The sequence below is a fragment of the Netta rufina genome (assembly GCF_964035555.1).
Source record: "Netta rufina genome assembly, chromosome: 5".
In the NCBI taxonomy this organism is placed as follows: Eukaryota; Metazoa; Chordata; class Aves; order Anseriformes; family Anatidae; genus Netta; species Netta rufina.
In genome coordinates this window covers 23,927,440-23,954,142 of record NC_140128.1, presented here as the reverse complement: position 1 = coordinate 23,954,142, position 26,703 = coordinate 23,927,440, and the positions used below count along the sequence as shown (strand labels likewise).

Sequence of the window (26,703 nt, the reverse complement as noted above, 5' to 3'; positions counted from 1 at the left end):
CTTACAAGGCTCATACAACTGAATGTAGCAATTTATTATTAAAGCCAAATGCTTTTTATCAGAGGGCCAACCATAGCTGCATAAAGGATCTCACAGCTGTTGTAAATGTTAATAGATGTCATGTTTAATAAAACTGGTAAACATTTTGGAAAGAAAGATGATTCTCATTAAAATCTTAATACTTCCCACAAATACTTTTTTGTAGAAATCCTTCTTTTCTGATCATGCTATAAATTTATTATGCAAGGAAAGCTTTCCTGTATCTTTCTGAAATGCGATGGGGGTGGGGAAAGACAAAAAAAAAAAAAAAAACTGACTCATTGATTTGACTGGAAACCAGCTTGTTAATTAATTTTAGTTCCATACAAAGATTTTCATTTTGATATATTATGAAACATTACCAAAATCTGGTTTTTTTTCCAGGTTTCCTTTCTGTTCTATTCAGAAGAGAACACTTATGATCAAACAAAACTTTGTCCTCACATCTTTAGCAGCAACGAAATTCCAACACAATATGGGCTAGAACGTCAGTTCCCCTGCAAAAGCAACTATCATTTTAGCTACCATCAGAGAGCTGTGAAAGGACTTAAAACATCATTTGGAATTTTGTTAGATATCTATCTTCTGTGTTTCTAAAGCCATACAATTTCCCTAGCTAACAAGTTTACTTTTATACCCAGAATACTTAGGCCTAACATTGATGATGAATCAAGATACATGAAACAGTACGCTTACACTCAGTCTGGAGTTACCCAGTCATTGTGACAATGCAGACTTTATGAGATAACAGCAAATAAAAAGAAACACTCAGAAAAAAAAAAAAAAAAAAAAGAGAGAGTCGAAACATATAACATCATACAGTGCTTCATATGACGCACAAAACAAGCTGAGGTTATGAGCTGGTTGCTCAGTTTTAGAATTACTGGAAAAAAAAAAAAAACAATTTTTAGGTAAGTCCATGTCCTTAGCCCACTGGTAGTTGACCACTTTCATGTGATTAGTTTTGAAAAAAAAATTAAAGCAATTTCTTAACCTGAGACATCCTTAGTGAATATTGGTTACATCTTACTGATCTGCTCACCACTGTATAGAAAAGAACTTCTTTACATTGGCCAAATTATGATTTGTTAATTATAATAAAATGCTCTTCTGATCAATTTCTGTTCTGATCCACCAGAAATCTATTTCTTTTTAGTAAAAGTTTCAAGCAGTTTGGGCACTGAGCACATACTGTGTTCAACATCAGACTTTTGACAAGCGTTCTAGCAAATTTCTCTTAGTAGCTGAAATAGTAGAGACCTTGTAAAAGCCTGGAAAAAAAAAACAAACAGATGGCATCAGAATCAGTTCATACTTGATGTAAATCTACAAGCAGCCCTCATTTTAATATTTTGTTAATAAAATAACATTGCTTCTCTGTGTTTATAGAAGTTTAAGAACACAGCCTTTATAGCTTTATTCCCACTGGACAATCAGAATTGCTTTTATTTTGATTAAAAAAATATCAGTAAAAGTAGATGAGCAAAAGAAAACAACAATTTATCAATAAGCATTTTATAGAAAATTGAAATAAAATTTAACATGGAATTCTTTTCAACCTGCTTTTACGTTGGATTCTTACTTGTGTTAAGTATGGTCTGGAATCTCCTTGGACATGAAATCATTCTACCTAGTTCCCATTACTCCCCCCCCCCCCCCCCTCCCGAAACCTTTCATCTTAGTGGATACTAATTTTTTGTTCAGTTCTACTAGAGTGAAATATAATTCTCCTAGAGTGAAAGAGAAAGATGTTTTTTAAAAATCATTTGTATTTTGAATGAACAAATTCTAATAGACATATAGAAAAAATCCAAGGACAGCTTTCTTTTGATCACAGTTAAAGTATTTAATGACAAAACTATGGTTTCCAGTAATTACCCTAGAGAGCAGGTCCCACTCTTATTTATTTTTTTACCCATAATGGCACAAAATTTCTACATCTCTGAGAACTTCTTGAGGAATTGGTTACAATAGATACCAGCAAGTATTACAATTCTGCCATATCATAGCAAAACCTTTAAGATCACTTTTTAGAGAGCACATTTTGGTTAATATTTCACATAATGCACAACTTTTGCTAGACACAAAAGTAGCCTTTTAAGACAGAGTTTGCAGTACAGTAGTTTCAAGTCTAACAATGCATTATTTTTATTCTTTGCAGAACTTTAAAAGGATAAAGAAACTATTGATATTGTTACAATTTACAAATACATTCTTTCATATGAAACATTAACCTGAATCATAGTATATGTTATGTACATGACTATCTAATACTATATTGTATACACTACAAGCTAAGTTCCAGAAGGAAATTGCAATGCTCTAAGATTTACCTTCGGATAGATATTTATACACCTCTATTTTTTTTCTTCTAAAAACTACCAAATATAGTAGTTTAATGAATAGCAAGAACAAAGTGAACACACAAATAACCCCCTTTGCCTTCATTCAATAACACTAGGTTACTCAGAATTCCCACAGTAAATGGCTTTTGATGGTGAGATAGAAGTCCTGAGTTATGATACATAACACAATACATTTTACTGGAGGATATATAAAAAAAATATCCTGAAAAACTATCATTAAGATTAAAGCAATGCCTTAGAACAGTTCAGCTCACAAATGACCTAGAACTTAGCAGTGCAGCTGTGACCTTGACCTGTTCAGCTGATACTCATGTAAACACCTGAAAACCTATGCCTTTTTATATCAGTTTAGACAAGTAATTCTTTTCAGGTTTATCTGATCTGGGGTTTCAACATTTCTTCTGAATTATTGACAAGCTCAGAAGGCCAGCTAGGTGGCAGCAGTTCAAAATCTATTCCTTCTCTCAGGAGACGGACTTGGAAGTTAGCAGCAGGATAAAGTTTAAAAAAAAAAAAAAAAAAAAAAAAAAAGAGTGGAAAAGATGATGACAGAACCTATGTGGTCAAATATGTACTCCCAGACTGAATTCTAATGCAGCTATTTTTAAAAATTCGTCTAACATTTTGTTTCTAGTAGAAATTTAATTTCCAATGAGGGACTGTTTTCCTGATTGATTTGCAGAAATATCCATAGTCATTACAATGGCACTCAGAAAGCTACTGACATGTCCAGGGCAAGCATTAATTGTAAGTAACTTGACTGAGTGTGCAGAGCTCATGTTGTTAATGAGCCTGTTCTGACTTGTAACACAGAGCTGGCCAAACTCCTTTTCAATTGACAGTGCACAATGTGGTAACTGTTAGAGCTGATGCTAAATCTGTCTAAACGATCGTATGGTACTACACAGATGACAAATTTATGCCTTCTGTCAATTCCCACTGTGATGTTAAATAACAAGCTTCATATAAAACAGTTTAAAATACATGAAAAAGTAGACGTAAAGTTTGAATGCAATCAGTTTTAACAATGTGATGTCTCTAAATTCATATAAGAATGTTTCCCTAAAGCCAAACATCTTTTAACGATGAGTGTTTCCAAGACAGAATTTAAGTTGCTTCAGCTTACAGTAACCAAGATATTCTCAATGACTACAGCAGCTTTTATCTTTCTTTCAAGCACTGCTCTGAAGACTTTAGACTGTTTAAAGTGTCATTAATAATGCAAATATCTAATTCTACATTGAAAATGAAAACTACAGTACATTCATTTAATGACAGCTTTCTGGATCTCTGGTAAGATGAGGACAGAAGATTCTGATGTGCTTTGCTTTTAAAGAGCTGCGTCTCTGGAAGATGAAGGCTGAAACTTCTGCTAGGATTTCTATTTCTTCCTTAATGGTGTAAAACAAACAAAGCATTTTTTATTTTTTTTTTTTTAATTTTAAAGCATATTAGAATGTTTTAAAAATGTTACGAAATCATCTGTGAAGTAAAAAAGAAAAAAGAGTAACCTGCTTATCTTTGTAAAAGATTACAGGCCATATATTGCATACAGTGCATATAATATGATGTATGAAGTCACACTTCCAGCGATAATGTAAATGTTGAAAAATGAAACAAACTAGAAGGTACGATTCTAATATACTGAGACATGCTTTTTCAAAGCCTCCATTTTAAAAATCAGATGATTAACTAAAGACAGAAGTCATTCTAACCAAATTTCTCAGGAGTGTTCCCAAAAAATCTTACTTTATGAAAGATTATGAAAAATATGATGTGGAAAATGAATTCTCAATTATGTAGGCCTTTAGGCCAGAGAATCATAGGTATAAAGAAAATGAAACGTTATTTTACAGCAGATTGCTAAATACTCGACTGAGGCACAGCTATATGTGTTTAGACGCATAATTTACTTCCTTTCTCAGTGTTGAAACTTCAAGAATACATTCTTTATGTTTCACTCTACTGCTCAAATAATCCATCTGGAAGGTAAAATAGGAATATTCAAAATGCCTTCAAATGATTCCCCTATGAAATTCAAATATGCATATCTGAATGCTGGTGATGGCACATGCAAAACTTCCTACACTGGGTAGGATAAGAGTGTTTTCCAGGACAAAGCAGTAATCTCCACCATAGTTACAATCTCAGGTGATCAACTCCAACATTCAAATTCTGTTGATGCTACATAAAATGAAGGAAAGTGTATCCCTTCTTTGGATTTTATTTCCACACAAACGTCAACACCCAGTTAACAACTTTGCTATACAATATCAGGATAAAGTATCATACAGTATCAGAAAAGAGTATTGGGGAAGAATATTATTATTTTAATCCTGATCAGCTTGTCATTTGGTCCAGTTCCCGTTTGCTTTAGGCTCCTGTAACAACAGAAATACAGGTACAAAGTACTGCTGGACTGTGTAGCAGTATCACAAAAAAGGAACAAAATGTAAGTCAAAAAGGTAGAAATGCAACATTTTTTCCTGCACAGAAATTTGAAAGAATGCATTTCCACTGAACTGGAAGGAAAAAAGCACACAAGTCTTAATCTCCTGTAAAAACTGCTGAATCTAGACTTTTCAGTTTCTCTCAGGAAGATTTCAGCATTGGGCAGTATCTCAGCATTTGTGCTTCATTGCAAGCTGGAAAAAAAAAAAAAAAAAAAAGGAAAAAAAGAATTAGAGAGGCATCATTTGTACCAATGGCTATATAAAGCTAACATGGCTGGTTTGGATCAGAAGAGTTTCTAAACTGGATTCTCCAAAAGAAGCCAGAAATCGTGAACTTCTTTGCACAGAGATAGGCAAACAAATTGTCTCTGTGCTAGATATCTAAAAGTTTTCGTTTGCTATGGTGAGGAGGCAGAATTTATCTGTTTTCAGAGCTATGTCTCCCAATGTTCCATTATTTTGCTATGTGTGATGAGAACTATGTGGGTAAGCAAGAGCCTAGATACAGAGACATGCATGTAAGAAAGGTCATTTAGGCCTAATGATTTGGATTATTACAATCAGAAATTCTAGAGAGTTTAAAACACCTGTTCAGCAGCTCTGCTTTTACATGATGATGAAAAATTAAAGATTGATTTTAAGGATTTTTTTAAGGATTGTCTTTCTACCTCTACAATTACTGAATAGTTCAAATAATTAAAAATGGACTGAAAACTAGGAATAAGAGAGAAGAAAGAGCTAAAGTGAGATAAATCCTGTATAAAAACTGTAGGCAAACTGACTTTGCCAAATCAACTAGAGAACTTAGTTTTAGACTCTGTATAATATAAAAAAAGATATCTGTAGATAACAGCATGCTATATAAAGCTGAGATGAGTTGTCTAGAAACCTGAACTGGTAGGTGCAGCTAACATGTCATTTGCTAACAGTGAAATGACGACTAACAAATAACTCAAATTTAATTGACACGAACCTTTCATACTCAAGGATCTAGCCATAAAAGACTAGGGAAATAGACTAGGGAAATTGTAGGCCCTCTCCATAAGGAAATGGGAGACTTGGTTACCTGGGATATGGAAAAGGCTGAGGTACTCAATGACTCTTCTGCCTCAGTCTTCACTGGCAAGAGATCCAGCCACATAGCCTGGGCCCCAGAAGGCAAAGGCAGGGACTGGGAGAAAGATTAACTGCTCACTGTAGGAGATGATCAGGTTTGAGATCATATAAGGAACCTGAAAGCTCACAGGACCTGATGAGATAAATCCATGGGTCCTGAGAGTTGGCTTGTATAGAACTGCAAAGTACCAATCCAGGACTTCTGGTCCTAATGCAACAAAGCAGCAAAAGCCCGGTGGTTGAGATAACATTAGACTCTTAATGACGAGGCCATCAGGAATATAAAAGAGTTTTGAGGGAACAAAGAAGGGTGATTCAGGAGACTACATGCAGTCTCAGGGTTTCTTGTTCTCCAGCCATTGAGGCATGGAAGTTTCTGGGTGTTTGCTGTTGTTATTACATTCAAAGTTGTTTGATCAATGAAAAGTTGTTTTGAAAAGAACTGCTGTGGAGAGAAGGGTATAAGAGGGGAACCTGCCTTCAAGATAAAAAAAAAAAAAAAAAAAAAAAAAAAAAACCAAAAGGCAGCACGATGAAGTTACATCAATAAGGAAGCAGGAAAAAGAAAAAAAGAAGTGAAGAGGAACAGGCTCACAGAATGGAGACCAGGACGGAAACAGGCACTTTGATTGCCTCATGAAGATAGGTTCGGCCAAACTCAGCAAACTGCTCAGAGAAGCTTGTACAGAAAGTCGCTGGAAATAGGCGCACTGGAGCTGGAGAGAAGCTCGAGCTGAGAGAAGCAGACCTGCGCACACAACTGCCCCTCGCTGGTAAGCAGTTGTGCATTACAGGGGATCATACGTCCTTAGGAACAAAGACTGTCCTGGTAACCTTACAGCTTATTCTCCTTATTAACAATTGGACAGATTATGAGCCTGAAATATGGAACCAAATTGAGGTCAAGGTGTGGGACTCTGCAACTAAAAATGGCAAGGTTGCAGTGGGACTGCTCGGCACCTGGCGAGCAGTCTCTGAGGCCTTAAAGAGCCATGTGGGACCACAGTCAGAAACGTGTGGTTTACCAGACAGTGAGGGAGCTGTGGGCTCCTTTACTGATCTGACTGCTATGCCATGGGCCCCCCACAGCTACTGCCATCGAAGGCTTTTGCTGTTATGCCCCCTGGTGACCTGGACGTGCCTTTTGACCCAGGCCCTATTGGCCTTGAAAAGGAGATGGATATGCTTTTCTTCGATCCGGGAAGAACGGGATACATAAGGCCTGAAGACTGAGTTGCTTGACAACTTAAAGCAAGACATATTGTTCAAAGGGAATGGAAAACGGAGACTTGTATGTAATCAAGAAAAGGAGTGGAAAATGGAGACTGTTGAGTCATGGAACTTGGAGGATTGTTTGTTACCTTTTCTGATGATTAAGGAGGCATTGGGGAGGCAAGAACAATCCCCAGACAAGGACTGTATATCTCAAAACAAGACACTGGAAATCATGAAGCGACAGACAGACAGAGAAACAAATGTAAGGACTATAAATCTCAAAACTGGACATTGGAATTCATTATAAAGATACAACAAACGGAAGAATTAGCAACAACCAGCTCTTGCAATTAAGAAACCTGCCAACTCAGCAGATTCCTGGCCAAAGGTGAAAAGTACACTGTGAGGAAGACTCGGGGTCTTCCTCCCAAAGACCCCTGCCCACAATTCTTGGGAGGCTCTATGCAGGCGCAAGGTGCCAAAAGGCTAATTAGCATGAGAAGCGAGGGAAGGCGGGGATAGGTGATGAATATGTATAGGCGCTTGTAGAATATTGGTTGATTGTATAAATTCAAGACTGCTTTCTGCTTTGGGTATGCACGATAGGTGGAGAGATCCCCCGTGCATCCAGCGCTGCAATAAAGAATATACCACTTAAAGGAATTTCGGCTTCAATCTTTGAATCACTGAATCACATATGTATAGGTGTACTCAAGTTTAGTAAGTCATGAAACTCAGAGGATTGTTTGTTACCTTTCCTGATTGTACGTATGTATAGGCATACTTGTGTTTAGTATGTAAAGCAATGTTCTGTATATTTATAATGTTTGATGTTTGTGTGTGCGTGTTGGTGGAGCGTAGACTCCCCACACACCCAGCGCTGTTTACTTGCCTTTTATACCTTTTAGAAATATTTTTTAGAAATATTTGTTTTATAAATATTACAAAATTCAGATTTAGTTGAGACCTCATTTATAATATTTAGTTTTTTTTTTTTTAATTTTTTTTTTTTTGAAAAGCATTCTGCCTGCTGTGGATGTATTATAAAGTCAACAAATCAAATTCTGTAGATGCCCACAACTTCTGTCACCGAGATAGATGGAAGTTGAACACCATTATGCACATGCAGAAGCAACAGGCACAGTATTATCAATATCTTCCACAAAAATAGGCAATACCCATATGTTCCTGAGATGGAACTGTTACTCAAAATCCTCATAACATTTGCAGATATAAAAAGATACCTCTTCAGAAACAGTCACAAGCCTATGACTTCTAATCAAAGGTGGATTAACAATAATTTTACTGTATTGCTGCACGCAGTGTGTTTTTGCAGTCTGTACAGAGCCGGACAGTTTCACAACAGTTTACTGATACACAGTTGAATTTTAAAGCCTTCTCAACACTAGCATTATCTCATTCCATATGCACCAGATGTTTAAAAAAAAAAAAAAAAACCCACAACAAAACGAATAAAAAAGCAAACAAAAAACTCCCCATAAAAAAACACCAAAAATATGCCATAAATTATTGCAAAGTTTATATCTGAAATGCAGTTATTGATAATAATTACTGCAAAAGTACTGATTTCTTTTTCCTCTGATTGTCCTCATCCTCATTTTTTTTCCTATTGTTTTTGCCATGGCCTTTTAACAGATGACTTTTTAATCACTGTAGTGTTAAATTTACACTTAAGGATATTCTGAGCAACCTAAGATATTCTTATATCCTTACATAAAAGGGTGTCATGGTTTTGTTATCATTTATCAACATAGCACTTAATCAGTTTGAGTCATACTGAAAAGAAATATCCTCAAAACTTGGTATATAAATGAGATACAATAAAGTAAAATAAAACAAAAATAAGACTGCCAAGAAGCAGATTGACTGGAATTTTTACTAGTAGTAAAACCAAGATATCTTAAAATGTACGTAAAAAAGGGGTGGGTATTCACATCAATGTAAAAAGGTGTGTCTAGACACAATAGGTGTGTCTAGCTGCTCTTCAGATTTGCTCTTCCGTATTACTCTTTTTTCCCCTATTTCCTCCACTGTGACATCAGGCAGACATTCAATATATGACTAAAGAATGTCTGAAGCCTCAGTGAAATGTTTCTTGACCACCAGCTCATTAATTTTTTTGTCACACTAATGTAGCAATGAACTGCTTCCTTATCTAAAGCTAAAAAATAAAAGAATAAAAAAAAAATTGCCAGATTAGAGACTGGGATCAGAAACTAATAGATTAAAGAATCTATGCTCTGAAGAAGTTAGTTCCTATTTTGTGTGAGCAGCATTATCAGCATTTCTGATTGTAAAGCAATCATTCTTGCAGGAATAAGTAGCTGTTTCCTTAAATCAGAAGGAAGATCTATCTTCTCCCATCTCAGTGTTAGAAGGAAGCATGAAGAAATTCATACTTAATAACAGAATTCTGGAAGAGCATCCAGAATGCTCTTTGACAGTATTTGTTACTCCCTGCTCTCCACTTAATCACAGAACAGACAGTAGAATTGCAAAATTGGATCCTAATATGGAATATTTTTTGTAGCAAAAAAACCCACACCAAACTAAAACAAACAGCCTGAAGGTACCAATTGTTCCTATTTACAACGTCTTATAAAAGGAGTGGAAAGATGGATTTGAAATATGCTTCAGAAAGGTTAGGACAGGTAGTTTCATTTCAATCCAAGTAGGAATTCAGTAAACCTCAGATCCATTCACAGAATTTATAAATCAGAAATCAGCCAAATGAGGAACAATTACAAGGAAAAGTGTATGCTGTTTCTAAACAGTGACTGACTGTATTTCTTTCTAGAGCTTCCTCATGAGAAAGGAATGTGTGACTTGGAATGTGAGAGCCTTGTCCCAAAGTCCTACCTTGTGTGCAGTTTCTGCAAACTGCTGAGCACTGTTTTTCAGCTCCTCTGTCTTTTCTTCTGCTCGACCTAGCCTTTCACCACGCTCATTCAAAGCTTGACTTGCCTTCTGCACTGCACTTGTCACACTGTCTGCTGCTGAATGGAGTATGCTGTTTCCTGCAATATCAAAATAAGCTGTTAAAATACACAAATGCAGATATACTTTATATTACACACAAAGTATAAATGTAAATAATATATTTTCATTTATAATGTTCTTGAGTTAACGTGTTATCTGCCAGTTTGTCATGTTTGTCATCTAGTTCAGTAATCGTTACGCGGATAAGTTACTGTTTTTTCAATCAAATTGTGTCATAAAAAAGACAGTATTGCAACGTAGTACTTGGGAAATATAAGGAAACAGGTTTTTTTGGACTTTTTTTTTTTTTTTTTTTTCCAGTGTTGTGCTCTTACACCATTTCAGGAGCTTACTCTATTATATCCATGACACAGATTACAAGTGCACAGCTTCTTCCAAACACTCTTATCTTTATATTGAGTGACTTTCTTTGAAACAGTCACACTATGTCCATGTAGAATAAACGAAAAACTCTGCAGGACAATTCTGTAGGAGTGCACCGTTTTCTTCTGTACTATAATCATAATAATCATCTTTCATTTACAATTCCACCCAAACACTATTGCTACAGTCATCTTATGCTGCTTTGATCTATCTTCATCCCTTCTCCATGTGAAACAGTGGTTATGCTCCATGTCACAGCATACTGAATTAAATTGAAACCTTCATATTTAAAGCCAAAGTAAGACTCAGTATCATCTAAACCCTTAGCCTTATCGTCCACATCTGCTTAATAATTTATCTGATTCTTCTCTGGCATACAGTGTAGGAGCCCCAAGAAACGGCTTATTCTCTTTCTTGAAGGAACTGACAATGAATGTTAACAACACATACAACAGTACAAACTGAAAACTCCTTATGTAAAGTTGCATATCATCAGCATGAACTGGTATACGTATTAGAACCCATGCATAACAAAAAATTATGTCCTGTCCTTTATTCTTTTCAGCAAAAGGACTAGTAAAAATTAAACTTTCCACAATACGGTAGTATGAGAGTTCCTTGGTAGCTTTCATTAGAACTCCAAAAGCTTTAAAACAATCTACGTCACAGGGAATCAATTATCTGGACATATACAAAGGCACTGTGAGAGTCAGAAAGCCAATACACAGAGTATTAACCAGGAGGCATACTGTCACTGCTAATTTTCTGAACTAGAACCCTGAATGTTACATTCACCCAGATCCCTTTTTTCACAGAATTAAAAACAAATATACAATAGTTAAATGCATTATGCTGGTGAAACTATAAAACTAGTTCAATACACAAAACTTATGTGAGCACCACAGCAAATCTGTGTTACAACAGTCTGTTATTCTTACAGACATACAAAGACAACTGAAAATAAACACCTACCTACCAATTTTATAATTAATCTGAAAAGTGTTTCTACTGAAAAATATTCTCAGGTTAATAAATAAAACCCCAAAATTATTTTTGAACGGTTATTTTGCTACTAATTTTCATGAGGAAAGCCAAGAACAAAAGATCCATTGAGACTAATGTTACAGATAATACTTCTTTCCTTCGAAACTGCAAACAAACAATGAAGAGTGAAACCAGAATTTGCTCCAAGTAGCCTATGATACAGCAGCGCAAGCTACATGCACTAATTCCTGTGAAAAAACAATATCTTCCAGATTCATTGAACTAAATAAAAACTATTACTAAGTTATTGGGAAGGGGGGGGAGAAGGGGAGGAGGTGGAAGGGACCTAAGAACCTACACACATTGACTCATGAATGATGAATCAATTAAAGAAATATCAAGCCAACACTTAATAGGCATGCCATGCGATATCATGCCTGCCAATGTTGTTACACTATTCACATTACTAATTAAAAACACAAAATGTATAGGATGTGGAACATCTCCAGATGTTTTTATTTATTTACTTCAAGTAAGGAAAAAATAAGTTGCGTTTAGAAAAGAAAATTGGCATTAATACTGAAGAGATGAATATTTAAGAATACTGTGTGCTGGAATTTGTCAAGATGGAAGTAAAACTTGATCTTTTCAAGTGGTTTCTCTTCAGCCCCTGAGGAGTCTGACAAAACCAGTGAAACCACTTTAAATATCATGCACTTTCTTACTTCAACAGTTCTTCAGTCAGTCGTTACTTTTTTCATAATTTGCTTGTTTAAAGCCAGTTCCACTGATTTTTCTAAGAAGCTTATTTTGGCTTTTGTTCAGGTCACTTTTCCTGTAAACACATGTACTGGGCAATAATGCATTGGAAATGGTTTCCTTTTTTTTTCATGGCTTGATCTAAAATCAGCATTAGTTTTCTAGGAAAATATTTCTAAAAGCTCCCAAACACTGGATTAACTCTGTTGGTACTTTTCACAACCAGAAAGCTTCCACTGAATTTAAGGGAATCAAAGTGTGTAGAGAGCTTTATAAAACTCATCACCATCTTAAGACATCGTCTTAAAATTTGTTGGTGAATATTAGTTAATACAGATTGCTGAGCTGAAACATCAGCAAACCAAAAAAATAAAATCCATGCTAATCTATGAGGAACACAGAAATCCATATCTCAGTAGCCTACTGAATTTAATCAGTGTATTTCTAGAGCATATGTAGGTGGTTTCTGGTATGATTGACTGTCCTTACATTTGTATCCCTGAATAGCAAAATTTGTACTGGATATATTGGAGAATCATTCCTATGAACTAATCACATAGCATTCTTCTTATAACTTGTAAAAATTTCAAGCTTTTCTTCAGGAGGTAACTACATGATGCAAAATTTCTAGAGAAGTTAGTTCTCTGACTGAATACCAAAACTGCCTGAGCTGTACCCACTTAGATGTAAACTTCTCCCCGTCGACTGACAATCACTTAAAAATAAATAGATAAATAGAGTAGTAGTCAGTACCTCTTTCCTAGAGTCTGGTAAAACTGTCTTTCATCCTTGCTTAGTTTCTACTGATGTGAAAACTATTAACATTTTTTTTTTTTCTGTCTCTTTGAAGGTTTCAGGTCTCATCTATTAGATCAGATACAGAGTCCCCTCAACAACAGACTTGAAACCCCTTTTCATGTAACATCTTCTCAGGAAAGAGATTTTGTAACACTTGCAAGTTGAGATAAATATAACCAAAATATGTGTATGGATCAGCTGATGTTCTGGGTTGCTTTTAGTAGGAGGCCACTTGCATAATTCCCAGAATGTTCATCTAGAAGGTCCTGTGTTTGCAGATTTTGCATGCCTACAGTCTTCATTGTATGTAGAGTCACATACTTGTGGTGTTTGTTCCCCCCCCCCAAACCCCCCAACCATGGTATGCATAAGTGTTCCAGTTTCTGAAGCATATGCAACTTTCTTTAGCTGTGTAGAGCAGATCCCAGCAGTTAAGACTACAGACTTTTCTCTTTCAAATAAACAAGAAAGGAAAATAGAGAAGTAAAGATACTTCATCATTTTATGAAAGGGCAACCTGTATTTTTAACCCAGCAGTATTTGCTGACTCACGCACTAGGTGGAGCAAATAAATACTGCCAGATGACATGGGGAAAATACGCATTTATATTGAGTTTAATCTAAAGAATTAGGTTAATATTAATTTCTAATATCAGCAAAATGTGTATGTTTAGGTCAATTTCAGTCAAACTAAAATCAAGAAAGATGTTGGATTTCATTCAATGTTTTTCAACAGTATGTTTGCTATATATAAAAGCACAGAAGCATACTACTTATTTTTAGTTACTCAAATAAGTGGCTTAATAGGGTGGCTTTTAATATAGCTTTCTTTTTTCTCTATGATATTTTGTCCTTTTATCTGAAATTGTCTTATTTTCTGACATTCAGATTTCCAAACTGATTAATAGCTACACAGCTTGGTAATCCAGTTTGCTTAGCAAGTCAGACATTTCATTTTGAATTTCTTGTAGCAGAATATGAACTGCTGGAATTAAATTCTCCTTTCTCCTTCGAAAATTCTGTTAGTGACCTGTACAATTATACATAACAGATTGGGCCCAAAGATGCAGAAACAATGGAGAGGCAGAGTGGCCTTTGGGAAAGTGCTTCAGACCAGTAATTCTGGAAACATTACTTGCTGATGGACAGAAAAACTGAAGAAACAAAACTTTGCAGGAAGCACCACACAGCTCCTGTCAGCCTCATTTATAATTTTTATTTTTCTTCTTATGATCACAAGCTGCATCAGAGAATGCACAAAGAACATTCTTAACCTGTCATACACAGTACCTGAAAGATAAACAGACACTATCATCAATCAGTATGGAAATTGGTCTATTTAATGATGAAACTAATTGGGCTCCTGAGATATCATTATTGCAGTTTGCATGATCTGTTTTAACACACATTCATAAAAGGTTCATCACATTCTCTATTAGCCATATAAAAATTATTTCAGTTTAATCCAGAGCTTTATCTGTACAACAGTGATAAGACTTTACAGTGACTGATTTGTAAACACAAGCATTTAATTTTTAATTGCACATGCATTAACACAGCATTTAGCAATTACCTTCTGTTTCCAGAAGGAAATAACCATGAATTGCTATGGTAATTAAGAAGTTCTGTTCATCACACCAAAACTATTTATATAAGAAAATGAGCTATATGTTGTTCCCACTGAATGGCATAAAACTGGAGCTGCATCAATGAATAAAGTACAGTTAAAAGTATAACAGCAATCAGTTCAAATTTATTAACAAGACCGCCTGTATGACAATGTATGATTTACACTAGGATATACTGTTGTCACTACAAGTTGAACAGAAGTTTGGAAACAAAGTGAAGAATGGCTTTCCTTTATTTTTACTGTTTTGTGTTTTGTTGACTGCACTGATCACCTAAGAGCCAAAGGCATTGTGTAATTATAGTATCAATACAAATCTAAGGGTCTTGGGAGAGAAGAGAAAGATATTGAACAATTTGCAGATAAAAAAAGAATTTTTTTTTGTAAGCAGTAAAATAGTCTGAAGAAGGGAAGAAGATATACAGTATAGTGCTATTTAGTGCTGTTTTTCCTTTAGAAAGCACTTAGGAAACATCTTCACCACCACATTCTCGCCCTCCCAAAATCACCCCCCCAGTTAGTCTCTAGATAATTTCAATATTTAAATTATCAGCCAGAAAGGATGACCAAGTGTTCTGAAATACAGAACATTCACTAAAGTAGTACCTTTACTAAACTTATTAATTTAATTACAATTTAAAATACTTGAATCAGCAGACTGAAATCAGAATATTATTTTCTCAATTTATCTTTGAAGAATAATGTTAGGAGTGGAAGGATATACTATTAAATAATCTGTTCAGGTCAGAACAGCAATGACATTCCTAACTGCAAGCTTAAGAAGACACTTGAGAGAACTGTACTTTCAATACCTTCCTGTCCAAATCCAAAACTGGCTTTAATGCACCATTTCAGCTTTAGTCCTCTAGAGGGAGGGAAGGAGAGGAGAAGGACAAGAAAAAAATATTGGTTATATAGATACATACATACATGTAAACCAAGGTTATGTGCTGGTAGGCCTTCCCAAAGAGGCAAAGAAGTCATTTGATGTTTATCTTGTCAGAGGTCTGGCAGTGCAGATGGAATAGAAAATACTAACGTAAATTCATCAGCTATGTATCCTTTCATTGAAGAAAAATTTCTAGTGGAATGTAGAGATGAGACAAATTACTACATAATTTGTTCATAGTATGATAGTAGCACAGGATCTGTCACAATTAGCAGGTGAAACTGGTCTTGCAGTAGTTTGGACCAGCTTCTCATTTATACCTTCAACAATGGGAGAGTTAGGTGTTTTTAGTGATTGTTATTTCAGACTTGATCTGACTTTGCTCCTGGAAATCAATACAGCGATGCCAGTATTGTGCCTCTTATCCCCACAAGATATTCTACAGCTGCAGAGATGCAATACAATGCGTTAGGTCCATATTGAGTGAAGGTGATGCAAATCTGATCTGTTTTGAATTTTATGAGGGAGTTTAAATACTGTGAAGACAAAGACAGAAAATCAGTAAATTATACCCTTAGAAAACTACTGTCATGCTACAACGGGCATTCTGAAATGGCTATCAAATTAACTTTTCTTCAGCAATTTTCTTTAGAAATGTAAAGCAAATCTCAGCTCCCCAGAGGGAGTACTTCAAAGATGTTCCAAAGTTCTCATCAATGACATCATTAGTTTGAGTCCGGGCAGTTGTATTTTATCTCAGATACAGTAACTTTCATTACAACTGGAGGCTGTGATCTCTTGTCTTCACTGAACTGCAACAGTGGAACCACACAAGCTTATTGTTGTCATAGATGGAGCTGTGACACTACTTCGTCCTGGAATCAGATTCCTAACATGACTGACATTCAGAAACTGATTTCTCTGTCAATTTGATTTTACAGACTGTTCACTTTCTTTCACACACAAACATTTTTTCAAGCAGAATTCATGCCAAAAAACAAACAAACAAAAAAAAACACAACACCCAAACCAACGGTACAGTAACTGTCAAGCCACAATAAACAACACATTCAGTTTAAATGCAGTAATTTCCTAGGGAAAAAAAAAATCACAACAGAGGCACAGACACACAACAAAACAAAATACAAACAAGCTTATGGCTCAAAGGTGCTGGAACATATTACAGATAAAATATAGCAGTTCAGGAGCACTGCATTATAAATCAATTGTATTTGATTTATAAAGGAGAGAAAAACAGCAAGTAAGTAAATATAATTGTCAGAGTGGATCAGACTTGTGGTCTGTCTACTTGTTTATCTACCAGTATGCATTACCACCTTCTCAAAGATATGTAGTATTGCAACAGGAGAACTGTAATAACTACACACAATGAGGGCTCAATAATTACTACTTTTCTTGATGATCAGAAGAACAAGAGCATAATAGATTACTTCCAAAGTTTGCATATTAATAAAATTATTATATTCATATCTGTGGATAGCTAATATTTTAGATGTTTTTATATAAGCAGCTAATTTTATAAGAAAAAAAAAAAAAAAAGCAAGTGCCTGAAATGGTCTCTGACAGTAAAAAGAAAATAATTTATAATATTTCAGTCTCTAGACTGACATTGACCTTTATTTTCTTGGCAAAAAATATCTTAACTCAATGCAAAGAATTTTGCAGTTCCCATAAAGAAAGATTGCTAAGATTAATCAGGTCAGTAATTTGAAAATACCAAAATGCTGCCAAAATGAAGTGATAGATTATTTATTTATTTATTTTTTTAAATTTAGATCTGTCAAAGTCACTTGCAACAGAATTAATTTACAAGTAGAAGTCTGTAAGGGTAATATGCTCAAGCACACATTTCTTCTATGACTATATCAGGTAAGAGGTGAAAAAAAGTATCAGATATGTGAAAGGAATGAGGCGGGGGGGGGGGGGGGGAGCAATAGTCTTTCTTCCTATCCTAATTCCATTTGTCTCATTTAGTTATTCATTAAACTTGCACAGTATGGTAAAAACTACTATATGTTTACCAGGTCCCAAATGTGGTATTCTACCACATATCATCCACCACAGGAACATCTCTTTCAACATACAGAAGGTTTTCAGACAACATGAACAAAAATATTTTGCTTTAAAGCTTGTAGTTACTAGCAAACTTTAAAACCTCTGTGAAATCTGCTTTCCAAAATACAGCCTTGCAATAACTGTTTGTCCTTGTTTTTATTTGGAAATAAGACCCAGTGGCCTACTTTCTAAAATAGTATAGATCTGCATTCTAAAACTGAATGCAAACTGGCTTTTTCATGTAGAAATTTCATCTTCAAATAAGTCCAAAGAATTAATGAAAACATCATAAAGCCCTATTCCTAGATCGCTGAAGCTAAGATGCATCAATAGCTTACGAAAAAAGAAACTCATTACTATTCTCACATTGGCAATATATTTTTGGAGAAGAGAAAAAATGATCCATTAGTAACTCTTGCCAGCTGTCCTAGAGGAAAGGTTAGAGGCAAAGATATCACTACTTTGAACTTCTAAGAATATTTTAATTAAATTGACAGGGTAACCAAAGCTTGTAGGACAAAGCTTAAAACAAACAAACAAAAATACAGGAACATATCTTCCTTCAACCTGTCTTTCCAAGGATTCTGCACTTCTGATGTGTGTCTAAAGGTGGCAGCAACTGCTAATTGTTACTGGCACAGAATCTGAGGTTTCAAACACTGTGTCATTAAGACATGGAAGGAGAAAGTTTTTCCTACTTGAATCAAAAAAACCCTCTTTCCAAATGCCTGTCTTCCACTTCCCAAAGCAACACCTAGAAATCACATGTAAGCAATAGAGAGGCCTCTTCCAAACAAAAAATAAACTATTTCATACAAGATAATACAGGGAAGAATCTCATTACAGTCTTTACAAATTTGAATTTGTTCTTTGTTCTGAGAATTAGCACCCACTCCTGTCATCAGTTCTCATTATCACTATAATTAATGTCATTAAGCAAGTTACAGAAAACAGCGTAGACTATGTAATTCCACAGACTACACCCTTACACCATACTCAACACAAAAAATAGTTCTGGAAAAGAAGAATCAGGCCAGTAGGAGGAAGTGTGTGTGTGTGCACATGTATGCGTGTAGTAAATTCAGGAAGTCAATGAAGAGGGTCTCCAGTTCCACAGGATGACACCTATTCACTTAAGGATAAGCTCTTAAGCACTTCCTGCAGAAACAGCATGAATTTCACTTTCTTCACTTGCATCCTTTAGGAAGGACTAAGGCTCAATCAGTAAGCTTGTAAACAAACCCTTCGAGTTCATTCATCTTCAGTTCCGGTTGGGAAGAAGTTAGGTCTTTTTTTTTTTTTTTTTTTTTTTTAAGAGAATATGTATAGTTACGGTTACATCTTTGATGTGCATATCTAGAACATTACGTGAGCATATATTGTAATAATTTATTTAAAACATACTGGTTTGGTATTAGAAGTTAAACCATCCAAGAGGAAATTACTGTGCATATCCCCCAGAAAAGTCAAAAGAATGTCACTTAAAACGAAGGCTATTTTAAAACATAAAGGGCACAAAGTGACAAGCTCCCTCCATAATCTGACAGTGCTAAGGTTTCAGAATGATTTGAATCTATTGCTTTGGTTAGTTACCAGGGGAAAATGGAGGGGAAGAGTTGCAAATTCTAAACTGATTGTAATGTAATTCAAGATATATCCTCAGGTATACATTGTTTGGCTTGCTTGGCTATACTGATGCCCCGTTTTCTCCAGTGAGGATGAATTTGAAATCTGTTACATACTTCCCTGTATTTTTCATGCAGATCTCTGATACTGCAGGTTTCAGACTAACTGGATTTTGGTGTGTTGTTGGCCCATCTCTGGGCTTACCAGGAGAACTAGCAGAACTGCAGATGCTGAGCATCTGAACCAGTGAACTAACAGAAGAGCTTCTAAAGTCAATGAATAGTGTTATTTCTGGTCACTGAATTTCTCTGTTTGCCTCAAAGTAATTGACCAACTAGAATAAACCAGTAAACCGAACTAACTTCATGGCACTAGATATCATGAAGGAGGACTGCCTTTAACTGGAGATATTTCAAAGTTGCAATGACAGTTATTTGTCTATTTTTACTCAGCACAGGAAGCATGCCTCTGTAAGATAAACACATTTTGAGGTTTTAAATATAATGTAATCCAAAAGCTTTTGAAGATGATGGAAAGAAGATTAATGGAACAGGAAGGAAAAAAAAAGGACATTTAGAAGAAAATTTTGTGCCTTTTATCTTAGTTTTAGAAGACACTAAAAGCAAAATATGATTGACAGAACAGCTCTGACTGCAAAGTTGGTGGTAACCTCAGTGTCACTACCCAAAACGTACGCGCCAAACTGGAGATGATTCCCCCCCCTTCCTCAAGTTTTACCATTGGTATTTTAGAAGAAAGGGATGGAAGACAAAGTTACAGCAAAACTCTGCTGTAAAAGCAAAGGTGGGTGCACAAAATGTACTTCTGATGGTGTACTGGAACAGATACTAGTTTTATAAGACAGAACTACCAGAAAGAGTTGAGTAAGGCTGGCAGTATCTGTATTTGATATCTTGGGGGAAAACAAACAAACCAAACCCCAAGCCAGCCTGTGCATCTCTGACAGTTTAGAGATATCAAATGCTACAAAACTCAATGAAAAAGCAAAAGTAACTTTTTATTCCAGCTGAGTGGAACAGAGAAGGCATAAAAGGTTTTAGAAGTGTTCTGGTTTAGAGCAGATAAAAAGGTGACTATTTTTAGAAATAAGGTAACCTACCTTCCGTAAGCTTTATTTTCCCAAAGAATATTTTGTGAAATAAGTGAAAAATCCTTCCCCAAAAGTAGTGTTTGTGGTTCATGAAGTAGATGGTAAACAACAATTCTATATATCGACCAGATGGTGTCCCCCTGTGTCTGCCCTCTCCCTTTATTTCTTTCTTTTTAAACCTGATGTCTAATACTGGATAGACATCAGACGGATACCTTAGGATGAACAAATTATGAAAATAAAACTTAACTGATTTCTGTCAAGATCAAAGTAAATTTCAAAAAACCTACAGGAACTTGGTAATAAACACTTTTGGGAACACTTGTTAGGAAATGACCCTGTAGAACAGATTTTGGGTGGGAAATATTCCAGGCAGCCCAGAAATATTTTTGGAAACAAATTGAATGCTACTAAGAGTGGGAGAAAAATGACTTCTCACAAGGGAGGTAGTGGATATTACCTCTAGAACTAAACATAAGAAAAAAATATTGTAAGAATTTGAAGTGGTGCTTGATGGAGAAACTGTGAAGCCTGTATTTCACCACTGTGAAATCAGCGTATTCAGACCCATGATTTCAAGATGTAGATAGGTAGCAAGCTCATTTGGACATAAAATAACTCAGGTGCAAATCATTTCATGTCCAACTGCATGGTTGTGTACTCCAGCTTCAATTGTAAGTACTCCAGCTTCAACTGACTTACCTCCCATAATTTTAGATTGGCAGTTGATAAATTCTGGTTTCTTGTCTGTCAGGTATCGCTGACAAGTGTGATGAAGAACCTGAAAGAATGTGCATTTTTCTGAAGCTGTGCTTGCTACCCACTGGTCAAAAGCATTTTCAAATAGTAAATCAAATTCTGGGGAATCCTAGAAGAAAAAAAAACGAAACATTACTACTACTTTGGTTTTATTAATGATTTGGAAAAAGATGTATAGCTGCCATTGTTTAAAAAGCAGTTATGTAGGAAAAAAAGACAAAGATCATGCAACTAAAGACCATCCTATGATTATTGTTCTTTTGCACATTTTTGGATGAAAACACAGGCAGGATATTTTTTCTCGCAGATATTTTTTTCTTTTAGTGAGGAATATTCAGCTATGAAAAAAAATACCTGAAAATAATGGGTTTTAGACCAAGGAATTAGAAGTTGGAATCTCATAAGAAATCCTTTTTAGCTACAGATATATAGTTACTATGTTTCTTCTGTATTAACATAGGCATTTTTATTTTAATGTGTTCAGCCTCTCAGTCTCAAAATTGCTCTCGCAATGTATTATAGAAGATGTGGTTCTGCTCTTTATATTCACCCAAAAAAGGAAAATAAATAGCAAGTTGCAGTTATTGTATTTAACTTATTATCATAAACTGTTGTATAGATCTCAAGATAACAAGAACAAAAGAGCACTGCCAGAATAAAATAACACCCCACCTCCGTACCATGCATCAACAACAAAAGTAAATGGATTCTGTAAGAGTACTGCTGCTATACATTTAGTGATATTTGCTAGAATTCATTTCGTAAACTAATACAAAAAACTATTTTGAGTCAGTGGCACTAGGAATCACAGGAAAACAAGTCCTAGAGGAATGCGTATAAGTTGAAGAATTTGATAGGACTTTCAATGTGAAAGTATCTCAAGCTGCTATTTAGAGAGCTGCTTAACAGTTGATGGGAAAGGGCCTAAAACTCATATCCCATATCTGTATTATCATTGCTCTCATTTTCAGTGCTCGTTTACTCAAAGAAAATTCCACAAAACTCCAAAGGCTTCATTTTTGTTAACAAGACTATACTGAAACAGCAGTCTGCACCACTAAGCCGCTAAGATTTAGGCAGCTGATCAGAGCACAGCCCTGAGCAAACCAATGGAGTTATCTACAAACATTCTGCTGTACAACGAACACGGTTAAGTTGCTTTGTGATCATTTTCTGATTTGTATTCGTAAGCTTATTACATATTTGTGTGGCTTTGTCAAGACAGCCCAAGGCACTCTGTATATTCCACATTAAAAAAATATGTTTGAGGCAAACATTCTGGAAGGAGTTCCAAAACACTTTGTGGGGTTTTGTTTGCTTTAATTTTTGTTTTAAATCAAAAAGAAAAAAATTGCTTTAAATTTAAACTAGCAGATAAACTACATCACAGCCCTTTGTACAGAATGATAAAAACTGCAGAAGAATCTGAGGAGAGGACTGTCCTAGAAAAAAAAGCAAGATTCAAAATATTTCCATGCACTTGAACCTCAGTAACCTCTCTTGTCTTTGCATCTGCTTACTTCTCTTACAACAGAGCTGCATGCCAAAATGGAACCCGAGAGGCTTATAGCTGAAAACAAGACAAACACAGCTCTTATTTTTCTTTACAAAGAAGAGAGTGAACAGGAGGAAGAGTAGGGGAAGACAGGAAGGAAAGAAGAAAATACCTGATTATGAGCTTTGGCCTCCTCCCATCTTTCCCATTAAAATCTATTTCACATACCACACTAAGTTATTTCTTTTTTGAGAATTTGCATTTAATCCTGTATCTCATCATTCCATCTGCCTTTTGGATAATGAAAGATGTAACTGATTTGTGAATCAGGTGTTAAAAGTTCAGTTTTCATTTGCCATAACCGTTCAGACTTACCCGGTTAGGATCTATACCATTGACCTGGCGTAGCTGCTCGAGCATCCACTGCGTTCTCCTGACAAAAGATGTAGAGCCTTCAAATTGCTTGACCTTCGTAATAGAAGCTTGAGCCGGTTTCTTGTTTGTCACTAAACATATAAAAGAAAAAGCATGCAACTGAAATGGGTTTAATATTTCAGAAACGTGTTGTTTAGTTCACCATATCAGTAGCAATTTTGACAGTGTATTTTCTATATGTGATGGTACAATTTCACACAAGCGTTATACAACTCAAAATTAGATACACTACAGCCATTATCAGCTTTATTTCCCAACAGTTTGTAAAAAACATAACTAAAGCTGAGCTCTTCCTGTCTGCATTTTTACTGTGACCTTAGTATTTTTGTTTCACCATGCTAATTAGCTAATGTTTAAGTACGCTTTGGATACCTGATGCTGAGTTAAAGATGCTAATTCTCAAATCCAGCCTCTTATTTGTTTATTTCTCTCTCTCTCTCATTTTTTTTTTTTTTTTTTTTTTTTTAAGATAAGAGAACAAACATGACAACTGTCCATATACGCATGAATGTATTTATTTAACTATTACTTTGGACTGACTTCAATATTGGTGAAGCACTGAAAAAGCTACAGGTTTCTCCAGTCTTTTCATAAGATGCTACATGTAGCTCTCATTTATCTAACATCTATGACATCAATTCCCATGTTACAGTCAGACTTAAGTATACACACTTACTGCACTAAGATAGTAAACCCACCAAACCAAAAACAGCCTGTGGAAATCGTTCCATCCTGTTCCTCCAAATAGTAGGTACCATAATCAAAGCCCATAAAAAAGAACAGTCTTGCATGTTACAAACAAAGTACGTTAAAAATTATAAACAATGGGAATAAGTCATACATGAAAGTTCTGCTTTTGGGGGAAAAAAAAGTCAATATAAGATACTCAAAATAGTGCATCTTTGACTCAGCATCAGGTATTCAAAGCGTACTTAAACATTACAGATAACTTTTCAACAGCAGGAAAAATGGCTTCCTGTACTATACTTTCTCTCTAAACAAATGCATTTTCTTTTCATCAGTATAACTACACATACTTTAAACCACTGCAAATTTGTTTAAAACAATTTTAGGTGTTTTATATAATCACACTCACTATTACATTCATGTTATTTTTCTGCTGATGTATGTTAAGTCAACTTCAAAACATATTTTCACTCTCAGTGAAAAAATAATTTTTTTTTTGAATGACTGTACCACACAGTATACTAAGGCTAGTGTGTTATTTGTTTTCCATGCTAAGATCTATTTCCTAAAATCCTTTTAATCCATATGGCCTTCCAAAAAGAGTAGTATTGGGAATGGTTACTTTCCTCTTTGGTTTTAGATGCTGGCAGTTAGAAGGCTTCTTAAATAATCAAGACTTATGTAGTAAGGATTGCTTCTTTTTGTGCACTCACTTTACCCAAATTACCAGGAAAACTAACAAGCTAACAGGCTTCTAAAGCTGAAGACACATACTGCATACGCTTCTGCACTCAGGGGCACAGGTGTACAGTAACTAAATATTGATGTAATGCCTCATCATTCCACATGGTGAAAAGAGCTAACATTGCTTTTTAGGATGAAAATTTACTATTGCAGAGGTCCATGGCTTGATGTTCAATGTACTTTAGAACAGAATTTCTGATTAATATGATAAGTTCTTTTTCAAGATCTCAGATTTATGTGTTTTCAATGTATGGCTATGGTAAAAGCTTAAGCAGCTTTACGGGAACTTAATTTGTTATTAACAGAAAATTTATTTACATGGAAGATTTAGTACATTAAATCAAATCAAATATTAATGTTCTACATGGTAGATAATTGTTTCTGAGAAATTATCTCAGACTAGAAAGCACAGCTGGACTCAATAAATTGACAAGATTATTGATGACAATATAATGAACACATTGCCAGAAGTCTCTTAATCAGCAGCTGAAACACTGATGTCCTGGTTTCAGTTAGAACAGAATTAATTCTCTTCCTAGTAGCTGGTGGAATGCTGTGTTTTGGCTTAGGATGAGAAGAGTGCTGATAACACCCTGATGTTTTAATTGTTGCAGAGCAGTGCTTATACCAAACCAAGGACATCTCAGCCTTTTGCTCTGTCCTGCCAACAGGCAGGCTGGGGCTGCAGTAAGAGCTGGGAGGGGACAGACCCAGGACAGGTGACCCAAACTAGCCAAAGGGGTATTCCATACCATCTGACGTCATGCTAAACAATATATAGGGGTGGTTAGCCGGGGGGAGGGGGGCCGGACTGCTCGGGGTTAAGCTGGGCATCGGTCAGCGGGTGGTGAGCAATTGCATTGTGCATCACTTGTTTGTACATATTATTATTACTTTCCTATTATCACCATTGTAACATTATTGTTATTATTATTATTATTATTTTGTTATTATTATTTTCCTGTCTTATTAAACTGTCTTTATCTCAACTCACGGGCTTCACTTTCCATTTCTCTCCCCCGTCCCAGAGAGGGAGGGGGGAGGGTGAGCGAACGGCTGCGTGGTATTTAGCTGCCAGCCGGGTTAAACCACGACAACTGAGAATCAAATTGACATAGTATGTGATTCAGAATCGCAGGTCAAATGTTACAGAACGGGGGAAATCAACACAGTATCAGAAAAGTAGCAGCAAACTTAGATCAGAATAACTATTGAAATGCAAAGACTAGAAGTGAGTGAGATGAGTATTAAAGATTCAGTGATTGCTCAATGGTCTCAATGCTTGGACCTCTCTGAAATACGAAACTTTAGTTCCATACATTTTCTCTTATGTTGGACTCAGTTCCATATATTTTCTATGTAATACTAATAGTAGAAGGCTATCTAAGAGTGGCTCAAATTTTAGGATCTCTGGTTTATTCCTTCTGTGGTTTATTCACTTCTATGAAAATTTACACAATAATATACAGCTGAATTAGACATGTTAAAAGTAAAAACATGCATACTATATGTAAGCCACGTATAGAATCAACACCAGCAGTGTTGCAAAACAAAGCATTTAAAAATAGGAAGCACTAAACAAAACAATCGTATAATCAAATGTTTTTTTTTTTTTTTTTTTTTTTTTTTTCTCAGAATCTTATGGATAACAGATTGTGAGATCTACAACCCTAAATTTGATTTCAACAAACTTCTCACTGCTCTGAAGGCTCATACGTGACATCCATTCTGGTGTTTTTGCAAAACAGAGGTAATTTATTCTTTCAAGGTGAAAAATACCAGATTTTACAGATTTGATGGTGAAACAATGTCAAAAACTCCATGTATTGCTTGGCTAAGTTTACATTTTCCTATTTGAATAATCTAATTATTTAAATTTCTTTGTATAGCACTTTTAACAATCAATGAACAGCAGCTTTCTCTTCAGCTGGAGCTGCTAGTAGTCAGCATTTCAGCAAAAAGATCACATTGAGTGTCTAAGCTTCAGCAAGTCTTGAAAATTCCTATTAGTGATAAAGTATAAAAACATCTTGAGTGGAAGAGTGGTCCTATATCATCCACAACACACTAAAGCTTGGAAAGGCTGAGTCCTACGGAACTTATAAGGCTCTTGAACATCTCAGTTGTTGTTTTAGATAAA

At 35.4% G+C, this 26,703-nt stretch overlaps 1 protein-coding gene across 3 annotated transcripts in view; it reads right to left on the bottom strand.

Moving 5' to 3' along the window:
• Positions 1-4,998: 4,998 nt before the first annotated feature.
• The window catches only part of STXBP6 (syntaxin binding protein 6), a gene marked incomplete at its 5' end in the record, with an annotated part of 70,421 nt that continues 48,716 nt past the window's right edge, over positions 4,999-26,703 (bottom strand). Inside the window, 4 exons of one of the 3 annotated variants that reach the window (XM_084288041.1) lie at positions 4,999-5,050; positions 10,070-10,227; positions 21,146-21,311; positions 23,073-23,203. In XM_084288041.1, coding sequence (XP_084144167.1) covers positions 5,027-5,050; positions 10,070-10,227; positions 21,146-21,311; positions 23,073-23,203 — 479 coding nt within the window. In that variant the 3' untranslated portion in view covers positions 4,999-5,026. The remainder of the gene's footprint in view (positions 5,051-10,069; positions 10,228-21,145; positions 21,312-23,072; positions 23,204-26,703) is intronic. The other 2 variants (XM_084288042.1, XM_084288043.1) reach the window with 2 other exon arrangements.